The sequence below is a fragment of the Prinia subflava genome, chromosome 3 (genome assembly GCF_021018805.1).
Source record: "Prinia subflava isolate CZ2003 ecotype Zambia chromosome 3, Cam_Psub_1.2, whole genome shotgun sequence".
NCBI lineage: Eukaryota > Metazoa > Chordata > Aves > Passeriformes > Cisticolidae > Prinia > Prinia subflava.
Window position 1 is genome coordinate 76,600,809 of NC_086249.1, and position 15,849 is coordinate 76,616,657.

General features: G+C 38.0%; 1 protein-coding gene across 1 annotated transcript; it reads right to left on the bottom strand.

Annotated features, from left to right (window-relative positions):
- Window positions 1–3,702: 3,702 nt before the first annotated feature.
- Window positions 3,703–15,735, bottom strand: TSGA10 (testis specific 10). Its single transcript, XM_063393445.1, is given in 6 exon segments — window positions 3,703–3,748; window positions 4,781–4,932; window positions 7,335–7,417; window positions 7,600–7,768; window positions 8,105–8,266; window positions 15,706–15,735. Coding segments are annotated over 5 exon segments (531 nt in total). The 5' UTR covers window positions 8,186–8,266; window positions 15,706–15,735.
- Between the last annotated feature and the right edge of the window lie 114 nt (window positions 15,736–15,849).

The window sequence follows — 15,849 nt, forward strand, 5'->3', positions numbered from 1 at the left end:
AAATGACATACAAAGAGATTATTTTATGGGAGCGCATCACATTAATTCTATGTCTGTTTCACCGAAAAAAAAGCACAAGGAACACAGAGCACTTCTGATCACATTAAGGTTTTTGAATACAAACTTCTGTGGTTTAGATATGTGCCTTGCATGTAACTGTATGAATTGGAATATGACATTTGGAATTCTGAGCCAGCATGTTGACATAGTGCTCATGAAGAAGCCTGTTTACTCCTATACTTAACAGCAGTCATGTGGGAAGGAATTAAAAGAATGAAATGACTGCTGTTTTCAGGCTTGTTGAACAAACTAAAACCATGTACCAGTGTTATTATATCTGAAAGGAATGCCAAAATCTGCCACTCCACCCTCCTGTACTGTTTTGTTATTGCTGTGTTCTCATCTACTTTCTGACCAGAGACAGTTTGGTTCCTCTAGAGTATCTAATGCTCCTGAGTAGCCCTCAGCAGCTCATGTGATGTTCAGGATGCAGAAAGGATCTGCAAGAAAACTTGGAGAACCCCCAAACCATGTTTATATGCTCACAGCATATTTCCAAAGACAAGGTATGAATTTTTCTTTAAGTTCTTCAGATTTTCAAGTGGGAAGAGGCTCTTTGGGACATCTAAAACAGTGAAAAGAAGGCTAAGAAGCTCAGAGCAAGAAGACCAGGAACAGGAACATGACAGGTTACAAAGTACTTGATATGATTCAGGTATGTGGAGTTGTGTATGACTTTATGCCCTCAGTGATTCCAAACCATGAGAGCATTTAAATTCTTTTGATTTCCTTGAATTCTTTTTAAAAAGATTTTTTTCCCATGTGTGACTAGCAGAATTCTAATCATATTATTATATAAAGTAAAATGCATACAGTCCATGGTAAAAGATCTCCCTGAAATAGAAGTGGCATTAAACATAATTTTAAAATATTACCAGACCATTTCAAGGGTGAACTATGGAAAGAATGATTTCAACTCACTTGCTCCATCTGTGTTTCAAGGGATTCTACTTTCCTTTCCAACTGTGGCTCTCAGACTGCTCTGATCAGTACCAGTCTAACAGGAAAAGCCTGTTTCTGCTTCATGGCATTTTGCTTCCCAATCTTCTTCTTGTTCCCGGGCTTTGTGACAATTCTCCAAGAACTCACAGTTCTCTCTCCAAACACTTAAAGCTTGTTTATTTAATAATTTACAGTAAGTAAGCGCCAAAAAATAGGGATATTTATAGAACTACAGATATAGTATTGGATATACTCTTTCCACTGAAAATTTTGCCATGTAGTGAAAACATTGAGAGATTTCTGAAGAACCAGAGTTTTGTTCAACATGAGTACATTTTAATGATCAGTAGATATCTGTTAAGAATGGCTAGGTTAACATTAGACATATAAGGTATAGCAATAAAGTGCAGTAATATTTCTTTTTACTTTAATTCCATAAAGTAATAAAGACAAAAGAGTTCCAAGGCTCTGTATTATTCCTGATTTCTTAGGTTTAATAAACACACATGTGCAGGTATATATATATATACACACACACATAGATATATAAAACCACAATGAAATATTCTACATTAATTTTGTACTGCACAAAAAGCCATGAAAATATGTTCAAACTACTAAAACCAAATTAAGGGAATGCAAATAAGTTTTAGTTAGGAAGCACATTCTTCTATGGAGATACCTAAAATTTTCATTTTTTAGTTAAAAACCAACACTACACTTTAGACTTCAGTACATGCTTCAGCCAGAAAGTATCTCTGTTTGAATCCGGGGCTTTCAACCTCATATCATCAAGCTCAGTTTGGTACTTTGCAGGTTTTTTATACAGTACCTATGAAGAACGATTTTTTCCATAAGGTTTAAGTATACCTTAAAGTATACCTTTCCATAAGGTTTAAGTATACCTATATAAGGCTTACACCTTAAAAAAACAGAATTAATGTGTATCGAAAGTCTATGGCTTTATTAACTAGTTTTTAAAGGCTATGTGAAATGTAAATTATGTGCATTTTTATAAACCAATTTTTTCCTTTTTTGAAAAATATGTTTTTTACTTATAAATAATGCTAAATCTTCTTAGAAAGAAGAAAAATGTCTGTAAGGGAATGTAACAATAAAAAGAAAAAAACAGATGGTTTATTTAGCAGTTAGATTGTCATAAAAAAACAGCCTGTCCCATTTAACAAGCAGAGTTCAATCAGTTCCATCTCTTTTTGCATTACAGTTTTTTAAAAGCCTATATTTTAAAAAGTAGAAGACTGATAAAAAATTAAGTAATTTAATTATTGCAGAATTGCTTGCATGCTAATTAATCAAGTACTTATCTCCCAATCAGGAAAAATAAAGCCACAAGTATTAGGAGAACAGACACAGAACTTCTGAGAATTATTGCTTGGAAAAGTGAATGGAAGAAGGAAAAAGAACTGCAGAAAGGCTGTCTTGAACTGCACCGTTCAGAAATTTCTTCTGTGCAAAATTACTCAGAGAACTCAGCTGCATGATTAGCACGGGTCAAACCTACTGCTGTAGGAGTCACCATGAGGTTTTATTGTTGCCCTTAAACTGGAGCAGAACTAGACCAGCACACAGCACTGCTGTAGGTACCAATACAGGAAAGGTGTGATAACCCAGCAGAACCTTTCCATATATACCTTTTGTGACTGTCTGAATATTAGAACGCACCTTCATTTTCAGGCTTTCCTGGAAAGCAGCAATCCTCTCTCTTCCTTCTTCCACACAGTCATGAAAAGATGACTTCTCCCCATTAAGTTGTGCAACTGTTTCTTTCAAAGTACAGATCTCCTCTTGTTGTACAAGACTTTATCTTGAAAAGTTACCTGGGTGCAATCTGAAGCATCTCAGTTTTTATTAATTCAAGCCATTTGAAATTAAAATTCTTTTAATACACTTCTAAAGCATAAAACACAGGGCAAAAATTGCCCTTCAAGAAAGCACTGAAGCATGCACCTTTTAAAAATACAGTCATAATAATCTACAAATTATATTTATAGAAATATATTCTATATTTCTATAATTTCTATATTCCTATAGAAATATAATCTATATTTCTATTTCAGAAGTATATTCTGGATTCTTATTTAGATCAGGGCCTTAAATTACATGGCTTAGAACAAATCTGTTTTTAAGGAGCAAATATTTAGATCATTAAAAATAACTTTCTTCGGAATTATAACAAAAGTTTAAACAGAATTACTATAGACAGGATATAGTACAGGATATATACTGCAATATAATAAAACCATGTTTTCCTGATTTCCACCAGCAGTATTTTATGGTGCTGAGAAGTGCTACCATGCCTTAGTGAATCACAAATATAACTGATAGGCTCAGACACTGCACACTGCTACCAGGACACGCTGTTTAGCTGACAGCATGTGTTGTCACCAAAACTTAACACTTGCCAGAGCTCTGCCACATAATTTTAAAATGCAAAAACCTTTCAATAATGAAAAAAACCAAGAGTTTTGCATTCAAAATCTTAAAACTTTCAGAAGTATATTTATTTGTAGTCAATCCCTTTTCTTTCAACCCATAAAAAAAAAGATGACTGCAGAATATGAAAATTAGCCTACTGAATTTTATTATAAAAATTGGATCTGTCACTCACCAGTTTTTTTAATCTAAATGCATAATTTTCTCTTGCCTAAGTCGCATTTCAAGTTTTTTCTTCACAAGGTTTCACTGAATCTTTGAACGACTCAGTTCTGTCTTTTCATTCAATAAACTGGGAAAGCAGCAGCATTAAACAGAAAAATTCAACAATGATTTTTTTTTTCTTTTGGAAAGGTCACTAAAATTGCAAAAGATAGGAAAAACTGAGATTTTTTTCTATTTTAGACTGTTTGGGATATTTTATTAATGTTAACTTTTATCTCAGTATATTAAATTCTGAATAATTGTGTAAAGGATTACAGAAAAGTAAGAAGAATTCTTTGCAACAGGTGATTATAAAAAAAGTCACAAAAATAATTAAAATAAAAATCATCCCCTGGGACATACTTTGGAATACCTGACCTGTTTCAAGTTATAACCAAGTTATCTGTTCAAACGTAGTAAAATTAATGATTCTCACACTGTTCAAGAAACTGAAAAGAATTATCAGTTTGGTTTGGGGGTGTAAAGAGAAAGATCTTTTGGTAGCAGCAACTAGTTTTCAACAATTCAACAGTGTTCATAAATCTGACAATTTATTATAAAGCAGCACTCACTGACATACGTATTATTCCCTAAAGGCTTTGATCGACTGCAGTCCTACTATGCTTCTGAACATGGCTGGGAACTCCAGGTGAGCAGTAGACCACAAGCCCTATGCAGAGATTCAGTTTTATTTCCTCTCATGAAAAGGCTCCAAGACTAAGAAATGGACCTTTAAAACTAATGACACAACATTCACCAGTTTATGCATGTTTACCTGTTTTTATTTTTTAAAAATTAAAAATTAAAATAAAATTATTCATATGTTATTTACCAAAACCCATCAATCCCTGCAGTTTCTAATAGAAAGCTCCTAACTCTAAATAAGGTGAATTTTACTTTTGCACTGAAGATAGTTTCCACCATATCATCATATCAATAAGACAAGAACATTTACATATAAATAAGCAATGAGGAAAACAATTTCATTCCAAAATGAAGGATGGCTCATAAGCAGCTTTTGTAAATTCCTTTCCCTTTGAGCCATATAGCAGTTACAAAACCCAGTGAGCATAGGCTGATGTTACTAGTCAAATTAATGCAATTGCATACTTTTACTTACCAAAGAGAAGCATGTTCAGCTTCCTGTCAGCTCAGCTCAGTTCCAGAATCCAGCATTTTTCTTGTCAATCTTTTCATCTCAGTTCCCAGCGAATGAATGGTGTCTTTCATTAGTGCCACTTTGGACATCTGTTCTAACTGTTCACTATCTAACTATAAATATAATCAAACATTAACAGCTGAGGGAAAAAAAAAGAGCTGATTTATAGAACTTATTTCAATTTTTACTCTGTTTTTAGCACAAATCTTTTGCTGAAGAAGTAATGCCCAAGCATCTCATTTACTCAAGGCCCGACTCAGTTTACTGCAGATAATTGGCAAAGACCTGAAATGTGACTTTCACTTCTTCTGATGGAAAACCAATTTCCCATATTTTAGATCTCTGGGAATATTTTCATTTATTCTTGTAAATTTTTCATTGGAATTATATCCAAGGGCAAAAAAATGTTTGTCATTGATCAACATTAAAAGTTTTCAGTGCAAAATAACATCAAAGAAAAATTTATGAGTGTATGAAGGTAGAAATCATTGTTTGGGACACAACATGACCAATAATGGCTTGAGGCCTCTATTAAGTTACACACCTATGCCAATAACCAGGCAGAGAAATCACTGTAAAACAATTGCATAAAGCACTACATAACTATGTTACCACCATGAGGCCTTCAGGTCTTTAGGTAAAACAAAGAACAGATCCAAAGCCTCTTGCACAGTCTCCAGCAAAGCTGGTTTGAAATCTTCAGTTTAAAGAAACCTCTATCATTTTATTAAAAATGCTTACACTTAACATTCAAAGAACTGTCCTTTCTAAATTATTTGAAACATCTCTTTTAAAGTATAAAAATTCTCACCTCATCCCTCTCCTCCTTTACCAAATTTTTCAGTACTGATTTCTGTGTTACTATGATCAAAGGTCAGGCCTCTAAAGAGCAAGTCAGTAAGCCTCTGGTACACAGTAGCTTTTTCAATACTAATGCCATAAATTTCACGTTGATGCATCGCCCTCAAAGGGTACCAAAAGAACTGAAGAAATAAGATGATGTACCAAAACCAGGGCTACCAATTCTCACGACACGTCGTATGTAGGCGTGTGATTAAAGTTAATTTACTACTCAGAGCTATTTCAGCCTTGTGTATTCTTCATATCAGATGCACTTCATTTAATATTATAATCTGTGGTATTCTATTTATAAGCTTGGCAGGATTTGAGAAGGCTGAGGCGGAAAAATAAGATAAACCAGAATTTATTACCACAAGATCCAGAAGAAAGATACACTGCAGAAATCAATGTTAATTTATTTAAAAATCAAGTTCTACCATGACTGTAAGTAAATTTAAGATTTATATTAATTTTATTAATGTTTTCATTTTCTATTTTTGTCCCATTTGTGAGCAAACAGCTGCACACACAAGCAACTTAAACCATATTAAATACAACTTGCCAGAACAGTGCAATTACATTTAGCTTTGAAGCATCAGGTCTTAGTAATAAGATAATTCACATTTGAATGGATTCCTGGTCTCTAGTCTAAACCCCTGCTCAAAGCAGGGCCAGCTCTGAGGCTGCTCAGGGCTTTGTCCAGTCCAGTCCTGAAAATCTCCAAGGCTGCAGACTGCTTGACTGTCCTCATGAGAAGCAAGTATTTCCTTGTATTCAGCCTGAACCCTTCTGGTTTCAATGGATGCCCATTGTTGCTCATCCTTCCACCAAGCACTGCAGTAAAAAACTTGTTTATGACTTCTTGATGTCATACCCTACTGGCAGATAGGACTTATGTCCCTCTTAAACCACTTCTCCAGGTGGAACAAGCCTATTCTCACTTGGATATAAGATCACTGTGGGTAATAGTGTCAAAAGCTTGGTACAGTCTTAAAATCACAGAACAACAGAATGGTTTTAGTTGGAAGGGACTTTAAAGACCATGTTATTCCATACCCCCTGCAATAGGAAGGGACACCTTCCATTACATCAGATGCTGAGTGCTCCATCCAGATTGGTCTTGAACACTTCCAGGGATGGGGCATCCACTTCTCTGGGCAACCTCTTCCATGGTCTTACCACCCTCACAGTCACAAATTTCTAACTTGTATCTAATCTAAACCTTTTGTCTTCCAGTTTAAAATCATTCCCCCTTGCGGTGTCACTACATGTTCTTGTGAAAACTCCCTCCCCTGCTCTCTTGTTGGTCCCTTTAGGTACTGGAAGGTGCCATAACATGTCCCCAAAGTCTTCCCTTCTCCAGGCTGAAAAATCCCAACTCTCTCAGCCTGTCTTTGTAGGAGAGGTGCTCCAGCCCACTCTGATCATCTTCATGGCCTCCTCTGGACTTACTCCAACAAGTTCATGTCCTTATTATGTTGGATACCCAGAGCTGGACACACTCCTCCAGGTGGTGTCTTACCAGAGCAGAATAGAGGGGAAAGAGTCTTGGTGAATAACATCAACTGCTCTCAGCCTGTTGTTTCCTGATAGCAATCAGGTTGGTCCTGCAGAATTAACCATGAACATCACCTGTATTGTATTTACAATTCCATAAACAATTATTTTCCCTCACATGGTGAATAGTAGTTTCAAGCTCTTCAATTCTCTATTCCAAATGAGCCTATTCATTAAACGCAGTTTCTTGGGAAATCTGTATCAAATAACAGCAACAACAAAATCACATACAGAACAAGCCTCAACTCACCACAGACTTGTAAAGCAATTAGTTCTCAGGACAGAATAGAAATCCTTAGAAAAATTAATTACACTGCTAAGTAGTTTTCATGTTTAAATAACCTGTGGGATGGGGCTGAGGTGGGACAGAATCAAACCCTGTAAGTGCTCCCTGAGGCTATCACGTTCTGTGGGCGTCCTTTGGAAATCTGTCAGCCTTGTATCCCTTTCTATCTCCATGTGTATTGATATAGCTTGAGCTGTCACTGTGCTTTTAGGAGACCTGGGGCATTTTATAACTTCCTGTCAAAGCTGGGAAATCTCCTCCTGTGCCTGTTTTAAAAAACAGTAGAATAACAGAAACATGGAATAGATAATCAATACATTACTGTGTCCTGTGGCTGGTAATGTAGAGTGTCCCAGAAACTGTGTAGTATCGAAGATGAAGTAATCATTTGTGCCGTATTCTTTGATTCAGGAAAGCATTTTTAACTTGGGACAGCACTTACAAACTTATATTGAAAGGACAGATTCAAATCACAGAATTTCCATAACTTTTTTTTCCTATTTTTCAAACAAATACTTCTTTCTCGCAAAGTCAAAAATATAATTTTTTCTTGCACACTACCTTGTTATTTCAGTTAATCACACAAATATAAATAAAATTACCTGTTCATAAAGATTGAGAATTTTGTCTCTCTCAGCTGTTAAAACTTTGAAGTTATCCTGAATTTCTGTCATGACATTCATTTATTTTCCATGTTGACTCAAGTTCTTCGCAATCTCAATATTATCTCAATATTTGCAAGACTTCTGGATCCGAAACCACTCCTTAAAGAACATGGGGATACAGTGTTAAAGTAGAGAAACAAAACTTGAAACACTTTCTTATAATATCTGGTTTGAAAACTTCTACTATTGGTCCATTCCCATCTTATACATCCTTCTGTTTACAATCAATTAGTTTTTCTTCCTGGAAGTTATAATATTTAGTATTTTAACATGAGATATATTCTAAAAGATACATTCCTCCTCTTCCAAAGTGATTTCCCAAGTTCACTTGGATGGATGATTTCTTTTGTTTTTATGCTGCTGCCACAAGCAGAAGTTCACTTAGGACTTGAAGCTTAATACTTTCAGCAAATTCTCAGTCTCACATTTATAGCACTCTCTGTCCTTTTCCAGTGACTTAATAAAGGCATCAAGCCTTGAAGATGACTCCCTTGTCTTATCTCAGATTCTGTCTGTAAGATAACCTGCACTAGCATAAATGAGAGAATGCATGCACTGAAAACTTTTGTAATTACTGATACTTCAATGTAAAATGGATAAATATACTCTTCAAAATTAAGCTGAAGAAGATAGCTAATTAAAATAAATATCCATATAATATTTTAAAGTAACTTTTGAATGTCTGTATTTTCTCTTTTTTGTTATATTGCAAAGATGCCTGAATGTCTTCCTAATATGAATCTAACAAGGAAGAAAGGGACATAAAAGTTAAATGTTAATTAACTTGAAATATATCAGTTCAAAACTAAGGGTAGATTTGTACTGGAATATATAATGAATTTTTAAATATGATAAAAAGTAGGCCACCATGTTTTTTTGAGGTCCATGAAAGGTGAATTTTTTCAATGGAAATAAAGTGATGTGCTGTTGGAGTCCATGTTTCCATGGATCCTCCACAGAGAGTGAAAAGTACAGAGATAGAATTAAAGCCTTTAGAAAAATTAGAATATATAAAAGCTTTAAATGCACAAAGTAGAAATCTAACCCTTAGCTTTAAGTCTTACATGCTCTAAGTCCTAGTTGTCAGTGTAGAAGGACACAGCTTCAGGCCTTGCGATAGAGTGAAGACATAACAAAAATAGGGTAGACTGCTGTTTGTAACTCGTATGAACTTTATGTAGGGAAGACAGAGTTTTTCATATATGCTAGGATAGAGGTTTTTTACAATAACAAGATAGAACTTCAGGCTAGTAAGATAGAGTTTTGCGTTAATAGATATGTTATGTGCGTAGGTTTTGACGCTGATTTTCGTAGTTTTACGAACTTTAGAATTGTACCTAGATTGGTTAGTGTGTAGATAAAAAATATGAATATGCATTTTGCAATTTGGGATAAAAAGCCTCTGTGTCAGTCAGTCAGGGGGACGGATTGGAGGAATTGGTCGAGTGATCAATCTGATCAATCGATCCAACCTCCACCTCCTGCAGGCTGAGGAAGGAGCCTTGCCAGGGAGCCAAATGGGATTCTAAAGGTAGCCTGGGATCTGGGCCCTGGGGTCCCGTCCCTTCCTCCTGCGAGGAGGTGAAATCCAGGAAGTCATGTAAGAGCCTAAAACAGATTCTGAAGATAAACTGCAATTCTGAATTGCAGCCTGGAATTGCAAGTGAATTGCACCTCAAATTCCATTTGTTTAAGGGTAAACTAATGTAATTCTGAGTCACTACAAAGAGTAATTTCTAGAAAGTGATTCCTACAATCGATTTTGGCATTCATACTAAAATTAATCATGTCCTAGGAGTACCTCTGATGATAAAGACAGCCTAGACATCTATTACAATCACCATCACTGCTGACATATCAATTAGATTAGGTGAATCCCATCATAATATACTGTTCTCTCTGGAAGAGTACTTTCAAGTTCTGCAGTTATATGCATTTCTCTAGTCCTCGGGAAGGGAACAGATCAGAGCAATCAAGCAATTGGCACCTTTGGTACCTCACTGAGCATTGAGGACTCAAATTCACACACAGAATTTACACACAGTATTTGCTCACTCACAATACTATTTTTACCAACTAGTAAAAGAGCACTTTTTGGAAAACATGATAATATTTATATATCCTACAATACATACTTATACTACACTTGCCATGTAGTAAGAATTTACTGCTGACACACATATCACCACTGGTTTGAAAAGAAATATGGATGAGCCAGGGAAGTACAGGCCAGTAACTGTTGTCTCAGTACCTGTCAAGATCATGGAGCAGATCCCCCTGGAAACTATCCTATGGCACACAGAAAATAAGGAGGTAATTAGTGGCAGTCAATATGATTTCACCATGGCAAATCATGCCTGACAAATTTGGTGGCCTTCAACCAGGGGGTTACAGCAGTGGTGTAAAGTAAGTGGTGAGAAAAAAGCAACTGCTATCATCTACCTGGGCTTGTGCCAGGACATTTGACACTGTCCTGCACAATGTCCTTGTCCCTAATCAGGAGAGACAGGGACTTCACAGATGAACCATTCTGTGGATAAGGAAATAGATGCACTCAAACTGGCCAATGACTCAATGTCCAGGTGGAGACCAGAGGTGCTCTTCAAGGGTTGATACTGGGCTGGTGCTGTTTAACATCTGTCAGTGACATGGACACAAGCTGAGAGGAGAATGGATGGAGAACAGCTCTGGGGAGAAGGACCTGGGGGTGCTGGTGGACAAGAAGTTCAACCTGAGCTGGCAATGTGGCCTTGCAGCCAGAAGGCCAACCACATCCTGGGCTGCAGGAAAAGAGACAGGCCCAGCAGGGTAAAGGAGGTGGTTCTCCCTCTCTACTCTGCCCTCATGAGACCCCACCTGGAGTGCTGCATCCAGCTCTGGAGCCCCTAGTTCAAAAAAGACACTGATCTGTTGGAACAAGTCCAGAGGAGGGCCACTAAGCTGAGCAGAGGGCTGGAACACCTCTCCTATGATGACAGGCTGGCAGAGCTGGGGTTGTTCAGCCTGGAAAAGGCTTCAGAGAGATTCCAGTATCTAACCAGAGCTTCCAAGAAGGCTGCAGAGGGAAGCTCTGGTTAGGTACTGGAGTCTCTTTGAAGCCTTCTCCAGGCTGAACAACCCCAGCTGCTGCTGCTTCTTCCAAGAAGACTTTTCACAAGGGAATGTAGTGATAGAACAAGTGGGAATGACCTTAAGCTGAAGGAGGGAAGGTTTAAATTAGATAATAGGCAGGAATTGTATGTTTTCCAGAAGAATTCACTTCTTCTGAGGGTGATGAGGCATTGGAAGAGATTGCCTAAAAAGGCTGTGGAGTTCCCACAGCTGGGGTTGTTCAGCATTAGGCTGGATGGAGCCCTGAGCAACCTGGTCTAGTGGAAGGTGTCCCTGCCCATGGAAGGGGAGTTGGAACTAGGTGGTCTTTAAGGCCCCGTCCAACCCAAACTATTCTGTGACTGATTTCCTTGAGCCAGGAGTTCTGTAGGACAGAAGCCAAGCAGCTCTGATGGACATACTGACTTCTGGCTCAGTACCAGCACAACAGCTTACCTAAACAGCTTTCTAGCAAGCATGCCATCTCAACACTTTTATTTCCTTTACTCTTGCTTTCCAAGATGATCATAATATCTGTTGTCCCTACAGGTGTATATGACTGAAAATCTACAGGCAAAACAAAAATCCTTTTTAAAAAAATGCATTGTAAAATCTTGTACAAAATTGTCAGTAAACCACTTTCCCTATTAATGCTGATATAAATATTTATGACCACTACTTTCATAGAAATTTTAATTATTTCTCTACTTGGTTTCCTCTTGGAGGGGGGGGGCATTGAATAACTCTTATCTATGAAAATTCAACTTTCTGTATCAGGTTTATAGATATAGATAATTGTATATAATATACAATTTCTCAATAAACATTACTAAAGTCAAGGAAAAGTGCTCATATTTCTTTCTGGTTTTAAGTATAAATGAATACTGAGTGACTGGTTGCTGCCACATCTTTTTGAAAAGCTTTTCTGTTGGGGGAGGGAGTTAAGCCAAACTTCTCTTCAAATGACACAACACTCTCTCCACACCTTGGCAGATAAAAAGATGACTTTCTCAAATAATGGTTAAATTCTTCATAGTTGTTTGGGGATGGAAACAGGAGGATGGATCATAAATTGGCACACCTAGACACATGCAATACCAGCACCCATTGTTGCTTTGAGTGAAATTCTTTTAACGAATTCGTTTAAAGCACCTTTAACCCAAACCTCCTGGGCCCACCCATGAAGCACAGGCCTTGCCTGAGATTAATGCAAAAGCCTCAGCAAAAGGCAGGGAAAAGCAGCATGAGCAATGCTTACAGGTCAGAAGATTTCAGAGACAAAGCCAAGCAGCCAAGTCCTGCCAGTCCAGCCCCAGGAGAGAGATGGGTATCCTGAAACTGCCACAGCTGATCAGGCAGGACTGACAGCGAACTCAGGGAGCTCAGCTGAACACCTCTACTCTAATGAGGTTCATCTCTTCCAGAAATTAATATTCAAGGAGACACTTTTACAGATGAAAACTCCAGCAATTGCCACACAATCTCTAAGGCCTGACAAGAACAAAACAAGTCTTAGATCTAAGACTGACATAATCTTGTGAAAATAGCTTCCTTTAATTCAACCTTATCTTCTATCCAAAACTCATTTAATTTATGTATCTATTTGTAAGACTATGTGCCAGTTGTATCATCCAGAATAAATATTACTCTTTGAGAATAAATATTACTCTTTGCACTACACTTGTTCCTTGACAGTGTCAAACATTAGCTTCACACATGATAAACTCCAGCCTGAACTCACTTCTGAGTTTTAATGCCAGGACTAACTTATCAGTCATTGTGAAGTTAATACATCAGAGCACTATGAGGCTAATTAAGCTTTTCTTTATTCCACCAAAAAAATAATTTGAGAGAAATTACTGCTTATGTTTTCTTATACAGGAAATCTTTTGCTTATTTACAGTATGTCTGGCTGCATGTATCTTCTTGGAATAGCACAGAAAGGGACAAGCAGGCTGGTGCCTTTGAAGAAAGTGATGCAAAAAGGGTAAGGAGGCTGCGTGAACCCTGGGACTCCTATTGCCTGCTCATGGCAAGGATATAAACAGCCTTTGAAAGAGGATGCTTTAGGTAGTCCCAAAGTCAAGTTGAGAAACCAGGCAAAATGTCCTCTCTTCACTGCTAGCCCTGGCACAGGTTTAATATTCTGGAAACAGTGCAGGGTGAATAATGGGGTGTTTTGGCAAGCAGCCACTATTAAGCACTCATGGATACAGCTTGCCTTTTCAGACATTAGGGGTGAATAACACCTCTGGAACACAATCCTCACCTAAAGCCAGAAAAGAAATTGGAAGATTTTTAACTTCCAGAAACAGAGCTAGAGAAACAAGTCTTTTCCTTTTCCCTTTCCCCATCCTGGATTTCAGATTTTGGCATGGTGGAAGGGGAGACTCTGCATTATCATGTCCAAAAGAAACGTGAAAAGGGCATTTCATGTTTTCACAACTTTAACAAAATCTTTCTTCATGAAAATTCATTTTAGGAGTGAAATTATACAGTTTACTTGGTTTTGCTCTGGTATGTCTGAGGAATCCTCTAAGGGACATATGGTGAATTATCTTTTATATCTTAATGCTGGTTAATGTTGTGCAGAGCAGTTGCATCGGTATTTGTATACCAAAAAAATGCTTTCTTGATCAAAAAAGAGATTAAAATCATATACAGGATTGTTTTCAAAAGTGAAGATAATAATTGGTGTATCTTACAGATATGTGATTTATACAATAGTAGTTGGGACATAAAAAAAATTAAACATCCAATCCAGAAGAAATAAATAAATCATGGTGTGCATTTAAAAATTCATACTTTTTGTTAATTGTCAGAATATTTTTCACTAACTTGATAGATTTGTCTTCAACAATAGGAAGGCATTTATAGTTGCATGTGTATTTCATCCTTCAGCTTATCAGAAAAAGACCCATGACATTTTTATCTGTCCACCTAGCATTCTACACACTTTACCTTTTTTAGCAAATTATGATTCTAACTATGAAAACAGTTTTTGACAAGAAAAACACAGATTGCAACAGCTCTCAGTAGGTTTTTAGGGACACCTCGTGGCAAAATGACACATTGCAAACGTTCAAGAATCAAGTGCCAAAATGGAGACGAGTGGTCCCACATTTTTGGGGGGGTTTTAGTAACATCAGTTGTCTCACAAGACACATTTCCATGCTTCTGACTAGTGCCAGAATTCATCTTTGCATTTTGTCACCTGCCTTCAACATTGATTTCCAGCATATTTTTATGGACAAAAGTCCATATGCTTTTTACCCTGTGCATTACAGAATAGTTCACCACAGTGAAAAATTATTACCGGTCTATTTCATCTAAAAGTTATGTCCATTTCAAATTGCTTTTAAAATTGTGGGGTTTTTTTTAATGTGACAGTACAACATTAAAGGTGCTGGCACACAGATTACATCAAGCTCCTTTTAGAGTCTGTTTCTCTCACCAATCACCACCAGTACACATTGTGATGGTTTCCTACTTTTTAGTTACCCTACTACACCACACAATTCTTTTATGGCAGAATGGAAGACAAAAGCATGTAGTGTACCTTTTAGAAATGCACATTCATGAACAAGAGAAATACAGCACATATTCGCCCATAGGGATACTACTGTGGATAAAAAACTTCAGCTGGCATTGTCCCACAGTACAAGCTTAAGCACAGTAAGCCTACACACAGACAACAGCTTTTGAAGAAGAAATATAGCTAAGGCCTGGTAGACTTTAAGAATGGCTTAAATGCAAATCTGAAGACAATCTGCTGCCGGCAATACATCTAGTCTTTGATCACTTTCCAGTTTGCTAATGAATTATGCTATTGACATTTAGCTTCTATATATTCATGAGCACCATAGAGAGTGTATTTCACAAGACTCCCTACATTTGTGTTAACTCTGTCTCCTTGTGAACTCATAAAAGCTTGTAGCATCCAGCATATCCTTCAGAGAGGAACTGCATATCTGAGTCTTGCAAGAAAAATCATCCATTCTATTGTGTACCGGCCTCTCATTGCCCTGTAAATATTGTGGGCAATGCCCAAAAGTATCTGAAGTGAAGGTGTGAAGAGGATGAAGTCAGGCTCTTCTTGGAGGTGCCAATCAATAGAATGAGAAGCAATAGCCAGAAATTGATGCACAGGAAATTCTATCTGAACATGAGGAAAACCTTCACTGTGGAAGTGACCGAGCACGGGAATACCCTGCCCAGAGAGGGTATGGAGTTTCCCTAACTGGAGATTCTCAAGAACCGTCTGACACGATCCTGTGCAATGTGCTCTGGGATCACCCTGCTTGGGCACGAGGTTGGACCAGATGTCCCACTGTGGTCCCTTCCAACCCGACCTGTGATTCTGTGACCTGGTCATTCTCGCTCTCCCCAGCTCCCTCCCCCGCCCAGTGCCGTGGCTGTGCTGGGACAGGCGGGACCCCGGCACTCACCGAGCACCGAGCCGCGCCCGCAGCCCGCCGCCCCCGGCCCTCCCCGGCCGCCGCCCCCGGCCCTCCTCGGCCGCCGCCCCCGGCCCTCCCCGGCCGCCGCCCCCGGCCCTCCTCGGCCGCCGCCCCCGGCCCTCCCCGGCCGCC